The sequence below is a fragment of the Coturnix japonica genome, chromosome 1 (assembly GCF_054131305.1).
Source record: "Coturnix japonica strain WE chromosome 1, WE-NBRP24, whole genome shotgun sequence".
NCBI classification, from domain to species: Eukaryota; Metazoa; Chordata; class Aves; order Galliformes; family Phasianidae; genus Coturnix; species Coturnix japonica.
The window spans coordinates 128,161,949-128,185,990 of NC_140663.1; the positions used below are offsets into that span (position 1 = coordinate 128,161,949).

A 24,042-nucleotide genomic window follows, 5' to 3' on the forward strand; every position below is an offset into this window, starting at 1 on the left:
GCAAATTTTGTTGATACCAGAAGAAAATTCTTTTAGGAATCAGTTTATAGCCAAGCACTTCTGACAACATCCTGATTGTATTTTAGCGATGCTTTGCTTCACTTGAAAAGCATAAGAAAGCACGTACATGCAGCAAGCTCTTCAAATACCAAAATAACAATAGTAACAAATCCCCAAGTAATACAACAAGGAATTTGAGCTAACGTGTGTATTAGTATGTGAGCACATGCCTCCAGGCACCACATAACTAAATCAAACTGTGTAAGAACACAGCCTGAATGCAGTTAGTCAAGCACGTGCAAGTTATGTGCATGCCAGAGAGAGTGCCTCAGGTGAGTGTCACCTCTCCTTAATGGTCTTGTTTGTCCCCAGAAGGCACTGAGGAGTTTTGCTGGGCTGGCCAACAACTTGCAAAATGACCGTGCAGCTGCCAGTGAGAATGCAGCTCTCCATCTGAAGATACTGCAGGTATCTTATATGTAGATGGCAAACCATTTTGAGTGTGTTTAAAACATCGAATTCTCTGCAGTCTGTAACACCTAAAGCAGAAAATCTCAAAGGTGAGCACAATTTCCATGATCAGATGGACTATTTTCAGCCTGTTTTTGGAGTTCAGGGCTGATAGAACCTTGAAACTCAGAATATCTCGTATGTGTTTCTAAGGACAACTGACTCAGCTGGTCCCATCTGCTTCCACATGCTGACTAAATTACCAAGTCCTACAGTCGCTCTCAGAAAGATTAAGGAGAAATGCGGTTTACAAACTATTAAGGACACGTTCAAATATCCAGTAAAAACATGTCTAAACAAAACATTCAGATACAATGGAATATGTTTATTTTTTGAATCCAAACGGTAAAGGTCCCTTTCGAAACAAAACAACAAGAAAAAATAATCAACACAATTCAGAGGGCTTATCTCATTTACCACATTCTTCCCACTCTTCATTTATCATGTCACAAAGCAGCAACTTATATTATTAGTGCTTATATAGTGCACTTATATGAGTTTTGATTTATGTATTAAGCTTTAAATACAACGTATATCTATGAGCATAGCCCAGAGTACACAACATTACATTTTCAAAGCATATGTTAAAAAAGGACAATAAATGTATATCCAAGACGGTCAAACTCAAAATATTTTGACTTGCCAACCTCTATAACAAGTAACAAGTAATTTTAAACTGCATACAAAGCAGAACGGCGCCAACATGCCTCCGGTCTGTGAGCTGTGGTAAAATATCAAGCATACGTATAAAGAAGAGAAGCAAAAGGAAAAATGCCACAAATTCAGAACTAACCTGAGGCACACCCGACTGCGACTGCACAAAGGCAACCCACCTCCCCACTCTATAATGCAAAGAGCCCAACAACAGAAAGCGCTTCTAATGCTGCAGTAAAGGGAAACATTAACTTTTCCAAATGTTACCTCTGCATTTTTAAACAACTTGCTCCAAAATGTGAAGATGAGCATCTAATCATACCGAACGAACGTACAAACTGTAAAGTCAAAGAAGCTCCATAAGATTGCCACTTTTCAACCTTGCATAGTGATAGTTGGCACTGATAGTACTACCGTAGCTTCGGCAGAAGATATGGAAAAGGGAAATCTTTACTTCTAAGTGGTGCACATACGTAACATTTTCTTCACAAAATTCCTTTAAACATAGTTTTAATAAAAGGGAGAACAGCTCTAAAAAGAGAAAGATAGTGTTCACAAGCTTAGAAATAAAAAAAATACAAAACCGGAACATTCCATAAAAAATGAAAATAACCATTCCATCATAACAGCACCTACTTCATCACTAAACAAGCCCCATACATGCAACAAACTAAAACTATCGTATAAGGCTGTCAATGAAAGGTTTGCTTCTTATATAAACAATGTGTAAAAATAGCAGTAAGTTGCAATTTTCAAATGTAATGCTATGTGAAGATTTTGTGCCCCCAGATTCATTTGGTAGCAATTTCAATACACATGTGACATAAAGGTCGTTGATCTAGGAGCCATGGTACAAATACATTGTGCCTAAGACGGTACTGTCATACCTCTGTTCGACTTTAACAGAATTGGAATGCTCAACGACACTGCTAAGTTCAGGGATGCTTTCAGCAGTATCCCCAAAACCGTGGTAGTGTCCATAGTGCAAAGTATCTCCAGGGTCTTCCACCCACGAGGGGCGGTTAGAAACACAGCTACTTGGGCTTCCATTCAGATGAAGAGATCCACACATATCAGTGGGATTATTCATGGCCTTTTCTGGCTCCTCGGTGCCATTACTGGTGTGAACTCGATGCCTACCAGGAGAAGTTACTCCAGGAATTATTCCGTTAGGTGTTAACGTTAAACACTCTTCTTGCCTGGTATCCATCCCACTGAGCTGCTGTGCGGCGGCGAAATCCAAATGTCCATTGATGGCACATCCATTTGTCAGTGCATTCAATATGGAGCTACTGCTATTCATATCTGCATTAAGAAATACACCTGTCACCAACAATTAAGAATAAATGGAAATTCATCAAAACATCTCCACTATACTCCACTGATTTTTATAATGTTTCTGTACAAAACTTCGCAAATAAGCCTACCCTCTCTTTATCAGTAACAGTACACGCAGTTCACGTTTGTAAGAGCTGACCACTAAGCTTGAGGCATGGATTTTAATGTCAAAAATGCAACTACCTATCTACATTCAGTTATATTTGTATTAATCTTTCAAAGACATTGTGAGTTTTTCAGAAATTATTTCCTGTAAGTGTAGCAGACTGCATTCTGGACAGCAGTTTGAGAAGTGGAATAAGACATCCTTCCATCTTATCTGTAATGCCCTGTTGGGTTCTAAGATTGTAAACATACAATAATGGAGTATTTATGACAGGGTGAAGAGGTGACTTTTTTTACACTTTATTTTCTGTAGTAATTAGTGCGTGACTCCTTTCTTTTCTTTCTTTTCTGTAGTCACTCTTACAGCACAGTATACGCTGAAATAGGCCGAATAAAGGACTGTTATGCTGGGATGCTAATATAAAATGTGTCCAAGTTCTTTTATTTAGAAACGTCTACAACTTATCTAGCAGCTTGCTAGATTAGATTGTGAGCAGGTTTATATCAATGAGTTTAGAATAACATCTGTACAATCCACATGCAAAAGGCCATACAATAGCAACAGCAGAGTGCACAGAAGACTTAAAAAAGGTTAATGGTAGGGAACAAAGTTCTAAAAATGTGCATGCAAAAAAAACTAGACAACTTTTTTAAAGTTATATCTCTGTTGGATTTAGTAGTTAGTACAATCAATCATCATTATTTCCATTAACAGAATTTCAGCAGTATGTCTGAAATGCATTTGTTTTTGCAGTGGTACTCAGAAGTACTGGCTCAACAACTGCAGAATATACTTCACCGTAAAATGCCTGCAGGTAAAGGAAATCTAGAATTTATAGATAATAGCAAGGCAAATGTAGAAACCACAGATCTATAAAGCTACATTTAAAGATTTTATGTCCTGTTGTTGTTCTTGGATACATGCACATATGTTTGTGAATACATAAGAGCATAAACATATGTGCAGAACAGGACTGCATTTACGCTGTACTTCCAAATGGAGCCAGTAAGTCAGTCTGCCTGCTGGTAACTACCCACATTTAAAAGCAATTGGGCTCCTGTTGAAGTGACATGAGTACCACTGTTTGACAAGGAAGAATCGGAAGCTTTGGTTATTAGTCCATTGCATGGGTATGTTTTGGAATACGGATACACCAACACACAATGCCAAGGAACGTGTTAATTTTGTACCTCACTGGGTACACTAACCGGAGTTTCCTGTTTCATCCCTTCGTGACGTCAATTGAACTCACTAACAACAAATCCTTATTGAAAATGAAACAAAAATCCAACCCACCCCAACCCATCGAGACACCAAAGCTAATATTTCAGTGATGAAAATGCACAGAAAGAATTTCAGATAGTGTTTATTAACTGAAAAGTGCGAAATTTTGACTGTTTAAAAAGAAATCCTGCTAAGCTGGCTTTGCCAAGTCAAACTTAATAAAAGTGGCGCTACCCATAGTTAATATGCAAAAGTAGGTAATGAATAATTCTAGTGATAATTATAGAACGTTTCTATGCATTAAAAATTAGCACCTATAGTAATAGAGAATATTTATGAATGACAATCATTTTTTTTCCATAAATAAGAACACTTGGTAATTATCACTGGAAAATATCAGAATCTACTTTTTAAGAACTGACTGTATATATATGTATATATATTTATTTCTAATATATTAAAATATCTGTCCATTATCATTCCCTTTGGCAAATCTGATTTGTGGTACAAAGCATAAACATTTTAATCACAGAACAAATAAAGGTAAGATATCCATTTCTCATAATAATAATACACTATCATATTAACTCCATGCTTTACCTACAAAGTGCATGGAAAAGCAGACCTCAAACAGGTTTTATCAAAGCTCTACGCACACCCTGGGGTTAATAAAGCATCTTGATTGAGCAGCCCTGAAAAAAACACCACTAATATCCACTGATACCACTAATATTGCGACTGTTCCATGAGGATCAATGTACGAAGTCCAAACAGCTTTCCGATACTGTAGTTCCAAATTTAGTTCCAAACTAGTTTAATAACATCAATATCCAGTCTCTTTTTCTATTTTTTCACTAAAACCCACCAATTTGTTCATAGCAAGATCCTGTGCTTATATTGTCCAAACAAATTTTGAACACATTATGTAGGACAGGCTATTATTTATAGCATTTGTTAAACTATGCTGAGTACAGTTTAGTTGTAACATTTATTATTTTCAAAGCTATATATAAGCACTGTGATATCTTTCCCTATCAAGTCTTATCAGTAAGTAGAACTATTTAATGGAAACAAAGTGAATCATTTACATTACTTCCGAGTTTCCGTTAACTTGAAATTATAGCAACTAAAAGCAAGGCACGACATAATACAAGCCTCAGGTTAAAAGTGAAACAGCCGCTGTGGATTTCCATTCATCTGAGAACTGCTATTAAACCTTCTCTTTCACCATTACAGTATATTGCATGAAACAGCTAATGTTAGACACCCACTAAAACCCCATTATGCCGGGTGTTACAACACAACGGTTTTCAAGACTCTAGTCATCATGTGCAAAAGTAAAGAATTAAGTCTTAAAAATAAAATGCATATTGGTTCTTGCAATGGCAAGGCGTTTGCATTGCAGAAACAGTGTATATTTCAATTTCTTTTGGTCCAACAGAACTACTCTCCTGTTGTTTGGTGTCTTCGACCATTTGAATGTTGTTGTAGTTAACAGGAAACTGTCCACTCCCACCTGATACAACAGCAAACTCTCTGTCAACGTGCATATTGTCAGCATCGTCCTCAACTCCTCCATTCATCATTGGTATTAAGCCATCAAAGCTGTAAGCTGATTAAAAAAAGAGGTTCGCTTAGTCACTGGTGCACACTTGAAAACTCAGCCAACAAACAGACGAGTACTTTCATTATTAAAAGCTTTTTAAATACAAATCTAAATCATTCACCTGTGAAACCTTCTGACATTTCAGACAACAACTGTGAAATAAGCAAATGGTGAGTAGCCGCACCTTCACTACTATCCCCAAAACGGAAGGATTACCAGTGTACCTATCGAATTTTGCAACCATCTATCAATTACTAGGTGTGAGTTGACTAAAGAGTAATTTAGGTTGCCTAGGTTCGGGCTTTACAGCTAGCATGCCCTATGGATATAAGCAGTCTCCATCTCAGAAAACAGTCAGTTGTGTATGCTCCCCCTTTGCCCCCACGTTCCAGTTCTTAGTAACTCATGTCCTACTCATATGAGATGCTGCAGGGACCCTCCAAGAACTGAACAAATAGATCTCTCTTGATAAAAGATGATAAGTGACAAGACATTGTGGGAAATGTTTTAATAAGGGAAATGTGTGTGACTGCACTATCTCTTATCAGTACCTACCAGTGCACTCCTTCAGTATCAGCCCAACAGACCCTGCACTGTTTTGGTTTTTTTGCTGACATTAACACACTTTCCTATACACTGCACACACACCATAATAATGGCCGTGAAAATGGCCATAATAATGGCTACTTCAGTAGACTGCAAGCCTTGTTTCATTACCTTTGGTACAAGGGAAATATAAGTAAACTACTTGCTTTTAATAAACTTAAAGCAATTGCCAAGGTGTTTCAGGGCTACAGAGGCCTTAAAGAGTCCAGAGTCCTTGGAGAAGTGAGATTTGTATCCCCCCAGGCCAGGAAGAGAAACATTCTCTCTGGAAACCTGAAAGAATATGGTGTGCAGATTCATGCTGCCATATGCAAGGGTCCACCTACTCAGCAACACCCACCATCCTCAACCCACAAAGATAAGCCAACAGCAGCCATGTCGGATGCCATGACATACAGTTGGTCTACCTCCTGTGCACAGCAAACTAAATGTGTTGAGCTTGTACAGCATAGTGCAAAAGCCAGTCTGCCAAAGGCCATGGGCTAGATGGATGAGGACTGCGACACACATCTCTGCATTTACTGTGTGACCCAACCACCCCAGGAATCAAGGAGACAGATTTCTGGAACTTACTGGAGAAGAACCGACATATAACTCAGCTAATGTTTCTAAGTTGTAAGTGGAAATGATTCAGTGCGCATTCTGAATGCAGACTTGCAACTGAAGCTACTGATGTACATTTGTTCAGCTTCTGGAGCTCATTCTTGCATTGCATTTGCTTCCATCAATCACAGAGCATCTTGTATCAGCACTACAGAAATTTGAGGCTGAAGGCTTTTTAATACTATGTGCCCAATAGCAGATTTGTGTGCAAAACCCCAAACCATGTGTACATAAAGCTCATCTCCTCTCCAGTTTAGCTACTCCAGGGCAAAGGATGAAGCCCGCTTCAGTATTTTTCCCTACTCCTACTGCTTAGTCTCGTTCCAAATTGTATGCACTGTGTAGGCTTCTCCAAATTGCTGTAATCTGGACATAACTGCCTGCACTCTGGGTATCTGGAATCCCACGTGCAAATAAATAGCAATGCTAAAGGCAATTCTGCCTGAATTTGCTCGTTTTTTAAAAAGGCCAGCTAAGCCCAAAGATGTACTGATGACTCCTCATTACTCACCTTTGTTGTTTACAAGGTGCCTCAAGAAAGGTGACTCATTCTCATTCCCAACAGGCTTTTTACATTATGATATTACTGATACTGATGTCTTTGAAGGCAGACACTGCACCAGAAACTTCGAGTTTGGATGCATCTCTTAATTAAACTAAAAATCTTCAAGGAAAGGCAGCAGAATTTTTACCTTGTTTGCAAAGGTGTTAAAAAGTCATACTGGTAAAAACAAACAAACAAAAAAAAACCCAACGCTATTCTGACTGCTTCTCTAGTATCTTGGTAATTGGCTAGACCTCATTCACTTAACACTGTACTTGTTTGCTTCATCTGACTTACCCATTACTCCAGCTCCTTATGTTGAAAGATAATGCAGATATTGCTGTTCCAGTGCAACACATCATAGATGGCCCACTGCCACCCCTGCAGATTTTGGGGGAATGCTACCTACTGACTACATTTCAACAATGTTCTGGAACAAAAGAGCTTGCTGGTTATGAATATTCAGAAGGAATAGCTCTTCTAATCCAAAGGTGCAGATCTCTGACTTCAAGCAATGTCTTCTCATACCAGAACGAGTGCACTAAAAACATAATTCCTCAGCTGTTGTGTCCATCTGTGTACTGCATTTTCTGAATCCACACAACTACTTACAGACTTTATTCCTTGAAACATAACCTTCCATTTAGCTGTACAGGCACTCTTCTCCATCAGGAATTTATATAGTTTGGAACAACTAGATAAAGCGGTATATCTTAGATACGTTCAGCTTCGGAGTAAACCCATTAACGCCTCCAATCCCAGGATAGCTGAAATGGCGGCTGGACAGTAAGTACTAAAGCAAATACTACAGAGTGACAACGTTGTTGTGATTTATTTTATTCGTATCAGGTTTTAAAATGTTGCTTTGGTTTCATTTCCATTCTTGCTACCTGCAGGTTTTTTTGGCTCACTGTAAACCACTTACTAGAAAAAAAATGAAGATGTCTTCAGTGATGGTCTACAAAGTCCCTATTCCATTGCTGGCACAGGAAAAAAGAAGGTTTGAGTACAGAATTTCTCTTCAGTACAAGTTTAACAGGATGTCTGCAGCAAGGCAACAGGATATTCTCTGACGTTATTCTACGACGTTATATTCCGTTTTTAAGATTTGAAAGGGATTTCTCCATATAGCCACCAAAAATATCTTCAAGGTATTATCCTATCATCATTGCTGGCAGAGGAAGAAGCAACATCCTCATTGCACTGGGCTGAATATGAATCCCTCAAATTCATTCTAGTCTGACATTCTTCTATAATCTAACAGTCCCCCTTGGAAAATGATCCTGGGTATTTGGTGTATGTTCACTTTGCTTTACAGACATAATCCATACCAACTCAGAAACCCTTCTGCATCAGATTTATTTCATCCATCTTGCTTAGTAAACCATTTCTGAAGAATGAATGAATCTCAAAATGGAAAATTACCATCAGAACATCTGGGCTTCTTTGTGAATTAAAATATTATGTGGCTCTCCTAAATGAGAAGAAAGTGAGTAAAGCAGAAGCTAATTTCAGCTCCTGCTCTTCTGTAAATTATTCTTGGTGTCGTGTAACTACAGTACTCTCTGGGAATAGAAATTTCTGAAGACGTCAAGATGATGGACAGGGAGAACTGAGATCTTATGGCACGTGTACATTCTTCAAAGGATGGAAAAACTGTATTTACCTGCTTCTTGTATTATTAATGCTTCATTTAGATATGTTGGTGAGTTTGTGAATAATACTCGACATCCACTCTGAAAGGCTTTAAAATGTTTATTTTCCTCTCTCAGCAACAGTATCACCCCATCCCTTTTACCTCTAGGGTCTCACCTTCCGTTCTAGCTTTCTTTACTCCAGCAGACTCCACATCTTCAAAGGATCTCTTTCGACTTGTCCCACCACTGAATGGATTGGGACCTGGATTCTGATGACCCCCATTTAAGGTGCCATTGCTATAGTAACGATTCAGGTGACAGTTCTGGAGGTTCAAGAGAAACTGGGCACATTCTTGGAAGCCCTGGGTATGTGCAAGGTCTGCTGCTGTCAGGCCACTGGCATTTCTTAAGCTGTACAATACAAAGAAACTGAATTACACTCATTCATCAATCTAGCTTGTTGCTGCTGCTGCCCTTACTGACTATCTATCTGCTGGCGATGAGAGAAAACATACACTTAGTAAATTCCCATTAAGAAATTAGTTATCAATCATAGTTTTATAACTAACTTAACTTTTCTTACATACATCTGTCTTCTAAGCAAAATTTGGGCGACAATAAACTTTAAAATAAAATCAATATGCTATGTGCTTTAAAAAAAAAAAAAAAAGCATCTTCCTATTTAAACTTCTCAAAATGCTTTAATCTAAAACAGTCTGAAGTACCTGGCCTTTTACATAAACTTCAGACTAATTTAAGCCTTGAAATTAACCATCTTCTGCAGTTTATCTTGTAATCTATATCTTGAGTAAAAGATCAAATACTCGAAACAAACTTAACATGACTTGGCAATTGTCCATGGCATTCTGGTTTCTAAGGTAACAATAAAATATACACACATAAAGAAAAAAAGACAAAGATGCTATACTTAGTTATGCTTTGCTTATAGGATTATTTTTTTCCGGTTTGTTTTTTATTTCAAGTGTGTGACATCATAAGTGTTGGGACTTGCTTTCTTATTTGTATCAAGACTTTCTCCACGTATAAGAGGAATGACACTGGAATTTGAATGCTCTAAAGCACCAAGAATATTATAAATGAAAACAGGTAAGATGCATAGACTTATGGAGGTCTAATTTGAAAAAGAGCGCAGTTATCACATATATTTACCCAAACATACATGTCTGTGCAACGAGGAAATGTGAATAACTGTTGACAAGAGGGCTAAAAATGACAAAAGTTGCCAATAAATCTTTCCTAATTTTTTTCCTCCTTTCCAACACATCAGAATATTGGATTTGTACCTGGGCTTCAGTACTTCAGACAAGTTCATTATTTGAAGCTTCAGAAACAGATTAGTCAAAGAGTAGAATTTAGAAGACTGATAATTAATTCCACTGTTGAAACTCATAGGAAAAAGAAATCAACATCAGCTCATGTGAAGAGCACAAAGAACAAAGCTTAGCTTTTCTTCCTAGAATGTTGCAAGCAAACATAACACAATGCAACAAAAACTTCAGGGACATAAACTTGAAAAATTACCGTTTTGAACAAAAACAATAGCTCAGTTATACCTAATCTGCTTTACATTTGCTGGTCCCTGAAAGGCACTGCATTTAATTTACACAAGAGCAAGTGTGTAAGGCTGCATATGCCAAATTTTGAGAAAGGATTCTTTTTTTGTCTGGAAAACAGAAGAAGAAGAAAAAGAAATGAGATTTGAAGTTTCACCTAAAAAAAAAAAAAATCATTATAGCAATAAGAATAGAAATGGCTCACTTCACTGACTACACAAGGACACAAGAAGGAGCCCCTTTTCTTATATACAATCCATCTCGATACCAGTCCTTGATTATAAACTCTAATAATGTAAATTACCAAGTGAGAAGGAAATCAAAGTAATCAAAGATTCATTTTGATACTAAGAATACTATATGTGATGTGGACAGCAATGTCAAAATATGAGAAGGAAACTAAGAGAGGTAATCACCATATTGGAATAAATTTTTAGCTACCTCAGTTATTAGAATGTCTCTTAAGAAACACTTCATTTTTCATAGCAGCTTATGGAAAGAACTGAAATATATAAAGGATATTAAAATAACATGATGATGGGCTTTGAAAGAACAGCAGTAAAAAACAGCTTTGGACAGCACAAAAGGAATACCTCAAAAATCTTTATTTCTTGAAAAACCTTTTATCCCACATATCCTCCATTTTTTATAAGCTAAAAATCCCCTCAGTTCCAGCTTTGAGCTGACTATCCCTAATCTTGAAATGGTAGAAGCTCAAAGAAGCTCAAAGCATACTATCTGATATTCAGTCTTCAGGCAAGACATCCTTCTAATCATACTGCAAATGTGACAGCTCTATTTCTCTATTACTCAATATTTAAAACCTAGCAAGGCTTTTTTTAAGAAGATACTGCACTTGAGGACAGTTTTAGTTTGTTTCAGGCCTCTTAAAACTAGGCTACCTACCTAATTTAACATCAAGGAAATAACAAGCTAGGTATTTTTTATTATTTTTTACAAAACAGCTGCCAGCAAGGAAAGTACGAAGGGATGGAAGAAGTAATATTAAAGAAAAGAAAATCAGGCTAAGTCTTGTGTGCATTATGTACATTTCACAATTAGTCATCTACTAAATAGCATTCATTGACGTGGTAGAATATTTTCTAAAGGTTGGTCAAATTGTGTCCGACACAATTCTGTTGCAGTGCTGACTAACATGAGAAGAAATTGACTTTATGTTACTTAGGATCAAATGCAGTTTGTGGTAGGTTGCTACACTGCTGATGCACTGTACACTTGGAAGGCACACACGTTACCATTTTCAAAGAAAATCCACGGATTTGAATAAACAAATGAGTCCTGTTATCCTGTTAAGATTACTTAGCAGTTATTTCATTTTGCTTTGCAGTCCATTCATTACATCTATGTACTCTTATTCCTGCAGATAAATTAGAAGTTTGATGTTATTTACCCTCAACCTTCTTTATAGGCTGAAAGCCAGGCACTAGAAATGATAAGGACATATTATTTGCCTCAAAGCACATAATGAGATGCTAGCTCCAAAGCAAAGTAAGAAAAAAACAATTGGAAAGATAAATTTTTGTATGATTAAGTTATTATAAATAGAAAAAAAAATCAGAAGTTGAAAGAAATCTGGATACAGAGAAGTAGGTGATCTTGAGTTTCCTTGACAGATTTCATTTAACATTTAAATTACTCTGTAGTGACAAGCATTTCATAAACAAGTTGAATATATGCACTACTGATTAAGAGTTAAAGCTCTGATGTCTGTACGTGTTTATTCACATACCTTATACAGTGCCTTAAAAAAGAAAACACAGTCTTAGATACCAATTTTTCTTCACCCATCAAATGACATCCTCAAGGCACTGTTCAAAACTGACTAATTTTATTGTGAAGAGGACTCTTTTCAACTGATTTTCTCCCACAAGTTGACATCACAATTGGTATCAAAGCAACTATGAAGATGCTATTGAAACTGAAATGCTTTTAAAAAAAAAGCTGACCGTGTGCCTAATTCATTCTTCGAAAGCAATGGAACAAGTAGTTTAGGAAGATTTTCTTTGATTATCTCTATTTAAATGCAGTTATTTTGTGAAGTTCACCAGAAGGAAAAAAATCTGAGGCAAGCTGTCAGAAAATATAGAAAATAATTCCATCATTACAGAAAAAAACAACTTGGTATTGCCTAAATGTACCTTTCTGTAAGAAAGATTTACTTCAGGATAATTAGAAAAAAAAAAACAACCTACTCTTACAAGGATTTGTAGAAAGAAAAGATGAAGACCTGCTGTTCTTGCACTGAGCTGAACTGAAGATACTTAGAAAGAACTTGAGTCTAAGTTGTTTCATATGTACACGTTTGTGAAACTTACTGAAAGAAAACAGCAAGCACATTTCTGTGCATTTTTGATATTTACTACTTGAAAGAGACCATCTTCCACTTATAATGTCACATACCTTGAAAAACAAAACAAATGTTTGCTATAAAAGTCAACATTAAATCTTTTTGGAAAAACATTCACATATGTAGAGAAAGCTATGTATAATTTTTAACTAGTGATCACATCACCTCCAGCTTACTGTGTTTTTGTTAATGCCATGCGACAATCTAAGAAATAAACCACAGTTTTTGTATATCAATGTAATATCTGTTAAAAATACTGATCTCAATTATCTATTGTTAGTTTACAAATAAAGTAGATAATCGTAAATTAGGGTAAGCAAAGCATGCAAATCTATAGATTCTATATCTGAATTCCTAGATTAGCATTAAAACCAATCACCGCAACAAATACCTCAACAGTATGCCTTGTGTGCAGAAAGGAAGCGATACTGAACATTCAATGCCACAACTGTAAGGTTTTCGGAGAAGCACCTGTGGCAGTTTCAGCAGTTTCTATATGGAATGCTCCCCCTTTCTAGGATTACTTGAAAAAATCAAGTCAATTCGAATTACGTAGCTGTAAAACATTGACATGTGTAGTTTTCACAGTTTCAGAATCTTCTGTTTGATTTAAACGGGCAATGGTGCATAAACAGGAAACTTATAATCATAAGGGATCACATATTTGCAGGCAACAATATGATTAAAAGTTACATTAACATACATAAAGTGCTGTAGCACATTATTCATTATGTAAGCCATTATCATGTGACCACCTTAACAACAAGATACTAAGCCTTTTATGCCTTTAAAGTATTATTACTTTCATCCTGAAACCCATTTGCCAGTTCTTCACTGAAATTTATATAGAATAAATTAAAATTACCAGTCAACCCATGGCTTCAATCACTTTAAATTTAGTAGGCTGTATCTCAAAAGAATTAGTAACTATTCCTATATAAAAATTAGCAGATACAAGGATTAAAACAAAAGGAGAAAGAAAAAAAAGATCAGAACACGAAAACGCCCACAGTGAGAAAAAAGTTTCCTATAAACATCAGCATACTAGTCTAAAATTTCTACAGTAAAGTGATTTTAGAATACTAAACTTCAACTGTTTTAACCCTTTGGTGTCCAAATACAAAAGTTGCAAAATAGTTTTAAAACTTTTTTCCAGATACCAATATAAAAATACTCTTAACTAAACAGATGTGTGTCATTGCTGGGGACAGCTATAAGAACTCTATCCATGCTAGAATTACAACCTGGGCATCTACAAAAGCACAAGTTGGTGCCAAGTTTTTATTTCACAACAAAATGTGGCAGCTGAAATCATTTGAGACCTTTTCAACTCAAGGCAGAGATCCCCTAAAATTGTCACATGGTGAGTATCCTGGAAAGAAGGAGGTAGTTTTTGTGTTGGTTGATGCTCGGCTGAACATGAGCTGACACTGTGCCCAGGTGGCCAAGAAGGCCAACAGCATCCTGGCCCATGTTAGAAATACTGTGGCCAGCAGGAGCAGAGAGGTAATCATTCCTCTGGTGATGATGCATCTTGAGTACTGTGTTCAGTTTTGGGCCCCTCACTACAAGAAAGACATTGAGACTCTGGAACGTGTCCAGAGAAGGGGAACAAAACTGGTGAGGGGTCTGGAGTACAGGCCTTATGAGGAGCAGCTGAGGGAGCTGGGATTGTTTAGTCTGGAGAAGAGGAGGCTCAGGGAAGACCTCATTGCACTTTACAATTTCCTGAAGGGAGGTTGTGATGAGGAGGGGCTTGGCCTCTTCTCCCAGGCAACAAACAGGACCCGAGGAAATGACCATTAAGTTGTACCAGAAGAGGTTTAGATTAGACATAAGAAGGAACTTTTTCTCTCAGAGAGTGGTCAGTCACTGGAATGGCTGCCCAGGGAGGTGGTGGAGTCACCATCACTGGCGGTGCTCAAGAGGAATCTGGATGAGGAGCTTACAAGATACGGTTTAGTGGTTTGCTGTAGCTACAGCAATAGGAGGATGGTTGGACTAGATGATCCTGTAGGTCCTTTCCAACCTTGTGATTCTAAGATTCTCTTTGTGAAGCCCTTTTTTTTTTTTTTTTTTTTCCATCTTAGTATTACAGTTCACAAAGGATTATGTAGCTGCACCTTCTGACACAAGAAAGAACTAAGTAACCAAGGTATACCACGTTAGAAATACTACAGTCATCACCATTCGGTGGAGATTTTCTGCCTCAGTTTCTGATTTAAGTGCTTTAAGAAAGACCTAAAAGAGCAGACTTCAGTTTTCAGTATCACTTGTGGAAACGCGAATCATTTCCACGTAAACATTTGCCTGAAGAATATACCACTGACTTTTACTGCTAGCAGCAATTAAAAGTAATTTTTAATTTATACCCTACTACATAAGAGATAATCCCTAACACAACTCACAAAAGGGATCAATGACTACATTAACACTTCAGATGATACAATGCTTACAAAAAACAGAAGAGGCCTTCACTACTGAAATGAACATAAAAGCTTTCAAGATAACAAGGAACAATGCGTTTCAAATAAGCATCTTGTTAGTACTGTATCCTCTTTAAGTTGAAAGACAACACAAGACTTATAAAGCCAGGCAGCCACGAAAATCAGATCTCACACTGATGCTGCTATTATGTCTCTACCAGGATCTCCACTGCTTACAGTGAGAAAAGCATTATAAATGACGATTATGGAAAAGTTCAGATCGGACTCTTAACTTGAAATGATTAGCAGTCTTGTAATGCAGATTCTGAAAGGTAGCAAATACAATCACCTTATTTCTCTTACAGATACACGGAAAGGCAAATACAGGCTAAAATTTGAAAAACTGAGAAAGCAAGCTTCTCTGAAATGTGCCAAATACAGAAGAAAGATCAAGAGATTTAGTAGAAAAAGCATGGACATTCGCTTGAGAAAACTAAAGAGATAAATTCCTTTTGAAGAGTTGTTTTTGTGCCAAAGGGAAGAAAATACCAGGAATGAAAGAACTAATCAGACGGATTTGCTGTTTCTGAGATGTGAAGAGAGAAAGATTTTTCAAACTACGCAAAATATTAGATCTTTTTGACTTGGTGCTCTCACTCACATATTTATTAAGAAACTACTGATGCACAGGGAGCTGCTCTAAACAAGCTACTCAGAATTTGTACAATTTACACTGTGTTTCATGCTAAGGAAAGCTTATCTACCACATACTAACACCATCTTCCAGAATACACAGAAGGAATTTATATGAAACATAAGAGTAACATTCATGCTAAGCAACTGCTTTTAAACTCTTCAGAAGGCTCACTAACCCTCCGTACAATGCGGTACAACTCATAACCTGTAGCATAAATCACACAGCATCAGAAAATCTTTTCTGACCAACCTCAATATGTTTTGGGCCATGCAGCAAGTGCCTACGGGTTTTTCTTGTCCAAGTCCAAAGAGACTTGCTGAACTATGATCAACCAAAAAGACCCAAACTCGAATTGCAACCAAAACCCACATCGACACATCTTCAACCAAAAGTTAACTACAACTCATTTGCCCTAACAGTTCTCCAATCTAACCAAAATCTAACAGCAGATCAAACATGCCATTCATAAAGATCATCCCCACTACCTGTGTCAAGACCAACCAACAGAATTGATAAGACTGTTGTACATAGGAACATACTGCATCCTTGTTTCTTTCATTGCATTTAATCTCTCTTCTACCCAAGTTCCTCTTTGTAACACTGTCCTCTCCACCTACTTAGCTGTACCTGCAAGCTTTTTTCACAGAAAAGGAAAAAGACCTATCTGAAAGTAAGCTGCACAGAAAGGAAAAATCACTTCCAACAGCAACAAAAAAACAACAAAAAACTCATTCTTGTCATAAATCTGAACTACTGCGATTTAAAATTCTTATTAACACTTCATTTTTCTTTACCCAGCTCTTTTGGACTGAAATCAACAAAACTATCGTAACTCACAGAGGCTCGTCACTAATGACTAAGCTCCCCTATGAAGCTGGATCATAACCTGCTTTCTTTCTTTGCATTTCAGAAGAGTCCCAAAATATCACTGCTTTAATGAAGGATTTAACTTTACTTATAAGAAGTGCAACCTCTTGCACTCTTCTCTGTTCCTGAGCTTCTATCAACAACTGCTTCCACTAATCATCCACTCTAAAACTGAACAGGAATTATTGAATTTGTCTCCACTTGAAGTAGCCTGAGCTTGAAAAGTACCAAACAGATTGTATAAATATCAATATACTAATTAAAAGATAAGAACTGCAGACATATACTTAAAAAGCGGTCGTTGACTAGCTAGGAAAACAAGCATACATGATTAAAAGCTACAAGTTTCTGCTAAATTTTTAAGAGAGAGGAAGAAACCCAGAAATATGCAGCCTTACTTTCCAATAAGCACAACACAACCGAAACAGATGTCTAAAACCTGAGGGAACAGGCCATAAAAGCTTCCCTGAAAAGGAAACTGACAGTAGTAACAAAGTAAGAGCTGATTTCTACTGTTTATCCTCCTGAAACCTACATAGTTCTTCTGCATGTTTACTAAAGTGGACTAAATTTCAGAAAGTAAAGAAGTATCACAGGTAGAAATAATAAAAAAAGCTGAGATAATGCAGCAGTAGCCTCAATCAAGACTTGTAAAATGTCCAATGACCAGAACGTGGGAAATGAGAACAGAGAAGTATCTCTTCAGGGTCTTGCAGCATCCCATCATGGTACAGCAAAGTGATTTTTCCGAAAACCTTAAGACATCTGTCAAGAAAATATGAAGATTCCTACAGTATTCAAGCACCTTGATCAACAAAACTCTGGAATGACCTAGTAATCACGTTCAACTGGATGCATAACAAGCCATGTAGAATCAGAGAATATCCCAAGTTAGAAGGGACCAACAAAGATCACTGAGTCAGCTCCAAATCTTGGTAGCACAGCAGCTTGCAGGGGTAGCTTCTGCAAGAGGCTGCTTCGTGCTGAACATGGCTTGTTCCAGATGGCTCCCATGGGCTCAACACAAGCACAACTGAGCCCATCCTAATCCTCAAGGTACACTTCTCTATCCCAAAGAAATATTGCATTCAAAATTTCTCTCCTAGCACCAAACCAAGTCACTCTGTCATACACAACGACAGTTCCAGAAGATCCTTTATTCAGAAATATTCAAACTTGCTGTACGAGTGAACTGCATGGAAACACACACAAGGAAAGAAACAATTAAGTTCGAATTAGTATAATTAACAGCTGCCTTTGCTTACTTTCTTTTATTTAATAGTGTCCTGTGTAAATAGCTGATCTTCGTATTTGATATATATATATGTATGCACTGTGATATATCTTTGAAACCACGTAGCAACCAGCATTTCAAAAATCATGTAAAAGAGCAAAACAAAACATGGCACCAAGAAGGCTTTTCCACTTTAAAGAGCTGTGGATACTAGTTTGTCACCGTAGCAAATAACACACAATTAACCATACATAAATTGCATTAATTATGCTGTTTCAGCGAAAATCCAGCAGTTATTATGGATACTTTAAAAAAAAAATACTATCCACATTAAAAATCATTTACACAGCAAACCTTTTCACTCATATGAGGACACTGTGACCACCTGCTTCCCCCTCTTCAAGGGTCCATGAATACCATAGTTAGTGGAGTAACCATTTTTATGGCTGTAGGACATACTGTGCACAGAATATGCTTCAGCTAAAATGAGAAGGTAAATACCACAAAAAAAATCAAAATATTTTCACTAGGGTACAATTATTATTTTTTAATATTACTAAAAAATTTACACAGGAATAGAGTCCCAAATTCTCTCTCATCAATTAGAAAAACAATGCAAAACTTCATGGAATTTAGAGACTGTAAGATAAAGTATTTCTCTGTAAAACTAATACACTAACAAGCCTGAAATGAAGTAAACTTAAAGCAATTCAGGTGAGACAATTATTTTATCCTTACTAGACTACCATCAGTATTCTTCAGCTTCCAACACAACCAATCAAGTGCAGTACACAGAAATAGGGTAGACACCAATATCAAAGATTGACACTAGTCCAAGTAACTTCATTGTAATAGCAGTGTTCCAACAATTAGTAGTCAAAAATAGCATTTTGAAGATGCTACCAAAAAATCAGGAAACCAATATAACCAATACAGATATGGGTCCAGTTTTGAAATCCAGGTGACCCAAATTGAATAGTAAGAGAAACACATATCAATTTGGCCTAATTTAACATACTGACATTGGAAACTGAATTCCATGAAATAAATCCTCAATCCTAGTCAGTCAATTAGCTCTCTCTCAGGTGACAGCAGCAGAATTCCATCCAAGTCCTGATGCTCTAAATGAGAAAGGAACATGGGTTGCTCCACAAGCCTACTGAATTGGCATCACTGATTTTATGAGTTCCTGGGTAGAACCTCTTATTTTATTTACCTATAGAACCTATGAGAAGTCTATCCTACTGTAACATAGGCAGAATTCAAAGTTAAAAAACAGTGAATTCAAACTATTTCCTGTTCACTAAAACTGCTATAGTATCTATGCCAATTCTGTGGCCAAGAGCTTTGGTCAAAGGTGAGCAACACATTCCAAGCTTTTCAACTGTGGCTTGTAGATACAATGTTTAAGTGAGCAAAATCTGAATTATGTAAATTTAAGTTACAGCCACAAATCCAACCTCAGCCATTCGTCTCCTATTTATTTTTTAAGTCCTATGGATATAACAGCTTCTCTTCATTTACCTCAGACTCAAGTCACATATTTCACGTTGTTTATGCACTTCTGTAACTACTTTCAACTGGAAACTTCCTAAAAACCACTAAAAAGATCATATGCTAATTGATGATGATAATTAAGGTTTGCTCAATTCCACAGTAAATTTAAATTCAAGTTTATCAGAAAACATCTGGAAACGAGTGCAAAAGGGGAATTTATTATTAATGATTGAATGAACTTGACAATAATTGACCTGACAGCTGCATGAGTTATACCAGTGTCATTGTCTATGAAGAAAATCTTTTCATATAAAATTATTTGTGGATTACTATTAACATAAAAGGTCCTCTATTCCCTGAATGCTCAAAGATACCACTGAAAAAGTTAAAATTTATGGTAGATTTATCAGGGCAGCATTACAAAACAGTAAGATGGAAACCAAAGGGTAAAACAAGGTGTTAACTACATGATTCTTACTTCACTTACAACTCAATAGTTTCACATTGCAGGTCAAAATACAATTAGTTACCATTTAAGATAAAAAGGCTAGTTCTAATTAAAACAAACTGCTAAAGTATTTACATTATTATAAGCTATAGAGCTTATACTCAACATTTCTAGGTGAAAACTGCATCCATTTTGTCCATGCTGTAAGTTGCAAAAGTTTGTGAGATTTTCTGAATGTTTTTGCAGTACATAAACCTTTAAAGAAAAAAGTTAAAAGGGCAAATATACACGATTTACTAGCAAACACTATTAAACTAACTGCAAAAAGTGTGCGAGATGCTATTTTGCACATTTTTGCATTGCTTTCCGCATTTATTTACCAGTGTAAGGTGTCAATTTATTGTATTAAAAAAAATAGCAATGAACTATATAAAGTGTACTGTTTGGGGTTATCTCACAGAAGTGGGATACATTTTTTAATACATCACTTAAATGCAATTCTAATATAGCACACTGGTATCACTTCTATAAAATAAACTTTATTACTAGACATGCAAAACATCTTGGGCTTTACTACGGTTGAACATGTCTAGCTGTCTTTTAATCATGTCTGCTGTTTTGATTTTTCTTTCTGATATTAGTATCTATGTTTACCAGTCTAAGTTAGTCAGCTAAACGCACAACAATCAACAACAACAACAAAAAAACCAACCACCTCACTTACTCTATTTGCGCACCGTGAGCCACAAGGGCACTTATGGAATCCACACTACCAGACCGTGCTGCTTTATGAATAGGAGTTTCACCAACATAATCCTGCAAAGACAAACTACATTTTGTCAAGCATAGTAATCTTTCTAAAAATGACAATCTTATTTTTGCATTATTTATTTTAATTAAGAAAGCAGATATAATAACAGCAGTGTTTATGAGCTAGCAAATGTATCAGGTACTTTATGGAATGTTTTTTTTGCAGTAGGCTCTTACATATTTAGATATTTAGCGAGAAACAATTATAAAGGAATCTCACACGATGAGCCTTTATCTAATAACCAGATAATCAAAGTCACAGGCAGCAAAATTAGTTAAAAAAAAAGATCAACATGTTATACTGGAAAAAGTTACTCCAACATTTATCTTCAGGCATTTTAATTCCCCAGTACCCTGCACTCTGCAAGCCATCTTGAATTCAGAAGCAAGATGGCAAAGCTTGTGGGACTGTTACTACTTTCAGATCCTGCTGTCAGTATGGCACAATAAATACTCACCAGATGAAAGCAATCTATGTGTAATCTGCAGTAACATAAGCATGCCCAGAGCTCACAGGACAGGTCAGATCTCTCCTGAGATATGCACATTTGACTTACACATCTTATATACCATTCCTTTCCCTGTAACCTTTATTCATTTAACTTCCATTAGTGCTAACTAATAAATTAAATCACTTCTACTTTTTATCTTAAATGCAATTCTAATAGGAATAATGTATTCTCTTCAGGCCCTCTAACTAGCTTCATAGGTAAAAGGGAAAACCTACACAATTTTATATATGCAATTAGCAAGCAGCAGATGAATCGTGACCTACAGGATGCGGATGAAATTCAGTACTTTCAATTAAATTAATAATTTATAATTAATAATTTATAATTTATTCCACTTAACATTAATAATTATGTTAAGTGATTAATAATGAAATTATTGTGTTAATTAAAATATGTTAATAATAACATTAATAAAATATTAGGAAACAGAACAATCTGAAACAAAGCATAGCTTTGAGGTAGCAAGTTCAGTTATTGTTTTGTTATGTTTTATTACAGTCCTCAAGAATCTCACAGGACAGCAAGCTTTCTGGTTTTTTTCCCTTCTTCACCATTCTTCTTTTATAGAGATATCAACACCGGCTGTTATACACCAGTCTACATAAAAAATGATGTCCCACACTTAGCCCTGCACTACTGGCTACACTGTAGTTCTGAGTTTATTCAAAATCACCATCTTCACATAAGGTAGTAAACACCAGAAATTTTCTGCCAAGCTTCTGAGAAACTCAGTCACATTTTCTAGACTACGTAAATGTAACTTGAAATGAAGGAAGGAATTTTGGATTATGTTACATGTATTCCATTTGCTAACTACAAATTTTATTTATGGTATTTTTATAATGCATGTTACAAATTCATGGCAAATAAATGGCTATGTCTCATGAATAGAAAACAGCTTAAAATGGTGAGGCACAGGGACAGGCTGCCCAACTATGGGTGCTCCATCCCCAGAGGTATTCAAGGCCAGGTTGGATGGGGTCCTGGGCAGCCTGACCTAGTAGGTGACAACACTGCTCACAGTCTGTGGGCTGGAACTAGGTGATCCCTTCAGACCACTTGGAACCATTGTGCTTTCTGAGTAACTTCATATCATTCCTTGTATTGATACTTCTTTTCTAGAAGTTACAGAAAGGCTGACAAGTACAATGGAAGACAATTTTATTAACTCTATGGAAACTCATGTGGCACTAACGCATCCAGAAAGATTTTTTTAGATGATGGAATAAATTTTCCATCATGGCAACTGTCATCAATTGCACCACTTTGTTATTGTTTCCATTCCCCCATTTCTAAACAGATTTTAAGAAAATTTAAGATTTAAGAAAAAATAGCTTTTATACATTTCTTTCTCATTGTTCAGCATTAGTATTTATAATCTCACTTCTAATTTGATACTTGATACTCATCAATTCAAAGTTCAGTTTAGGACAACTCAGCTCATCTTGCCAATGCACAGGATGAAGATGACGAACACCTTTACTTGTTCAACAAATCTAATATGTTGCCCACTGTAGGAGCTAAACCAAATTGTGAAGCACTGCTGCAGAGAAGTGTTAGAAGGATGAGAAAGGACCTCTGCAAAATGCTCCTTACCAGAATGCTGAGAATAAGCTACATTTATTAGTTGGTCTAACCTTGTCACCAATAACCAGAAAAACAGAATCTCTTGAGAAGGACTTCTTTCAATCGCTAGCCCAGAAGAGCATGCACTTGAAGCTAAACAATTGAGAAAACAATTTGAGAACAGAATACGTGGATTTTTTGGATTCTTTTTTTGTTTAAAATCACGATACCTTATTTTCTATATTCACTAACATTAGTTATCTTCTTCGGAAGTTCTTCTGTGGAACCACAACTATTACCTCTCCCTTTTACCTGAAACAGTTTCCTAGCCCTGTAGAATTCTCTTTGGGTTATGAGCTACGCTGAAAGGAAAGAAAAAAAGGAGGCTTCCCACTACAAAACAGTTTTAAAGTTGATGTATTTTTCCAGCAGATAAAAAAAAAATTTAAAAAAAAAATCAGAAAAGTACTCTATGAGACTGAGAATAACTCTGTGTTGGTTGAACAACTGGAGTGGATGGTGCTAAACAGAACATATGATGAGATTGGGGTTTCTACAAGAATACTGTCTAGATTAAATTTTGGGGTCCCCATCTACCCTTCTTATGTAGAACTGCACCAACTGACCAGACTTGTCTCATAGTCCAGAAGTCAAGCAGCAAATAGATGTATAGGAAAATTAGTTCAATGTTCAAGATGAAACAAATTTGTTTGCTTCTGTGAAGATGTATTTGGAGTGCAGTGCTTCTGAACAGATGGAAGTGTCACAAGGCACCATAAACACTTCCGCATACTTTCTGCAACTCACTGTCACACCACGTCCTCCTCCATCTCCTTGGAGGAGTGCTACTTTTATTCTGCAGAGACAAGCTTTTCTTCCTTACTCAGCTTGGAAATGTGACTAGATTATATCTGATGTTTTTCATTTTATTAACTAGCTATATAGGTGAATTCCTTATTGTGCAATTATAAATGCGTCTGAGGAATCTTTTGTTTCTATGGATTATTTTTTCTTCAGTGAATTCATTTCATCTTGGTTAATCAGTTTGCCTTTTGTCACAATGCTGCTTAGCCTCAAGAGACACCTCCTTTATAAATCTCCCCTCAAACTCTTTGAGTTTCTCCAGACTTTTAGATGTTTTTATTCATTCATCAGTTCATTTTATAACACTTCCTCCCCTTCAATTTCCCCCAGTTCTGCCTTTTTAGAATGCAG

The 24,042-nt window shown here is 36.5% G+C and overlaps 1 protein-coding gene across 3 annotated transcripts in view; it reads right to left on the reverse strand.

Annotated features, from left to right (window-relative positions):
• Positions 1-814: 814 nt before the first annotated feature.
• The window catches only part of ANKRD10 (ankyrin repeat domain 10), a 32,843-nt gene continuing 9,615 nt past the window's right edge, over positions 815-24,042 (reverse strand). For 2 of the 3 annotated variants that reach the window (XM_015851428.3, XM_085535273.1), the window contains 4 exons: positions 20,664-20,755; positions 9,004-9,239; positions 5,349-5,444; positions 815-2,487 (listed from right to left, as the gene is read on the reverse strand). In XM_015851428.3, the coding sequence (XP_015706914.1) occupies positions 2,003-2,487; positions 5,349-5,444; positions 9,004-9,239; positions 20,664-20,755 (909 nt within the window). In that variant the 3' untranslated portion in view covers positions 815-2,002. The remainder of the gene's footprint in view (positions 2,488-5,348; positions 5,445-9,003; positions 9,240-20,663; positions 20,756-24,042) is intronic. The other variant, XM_015851429.3, reaches the window with a different exon arrangement.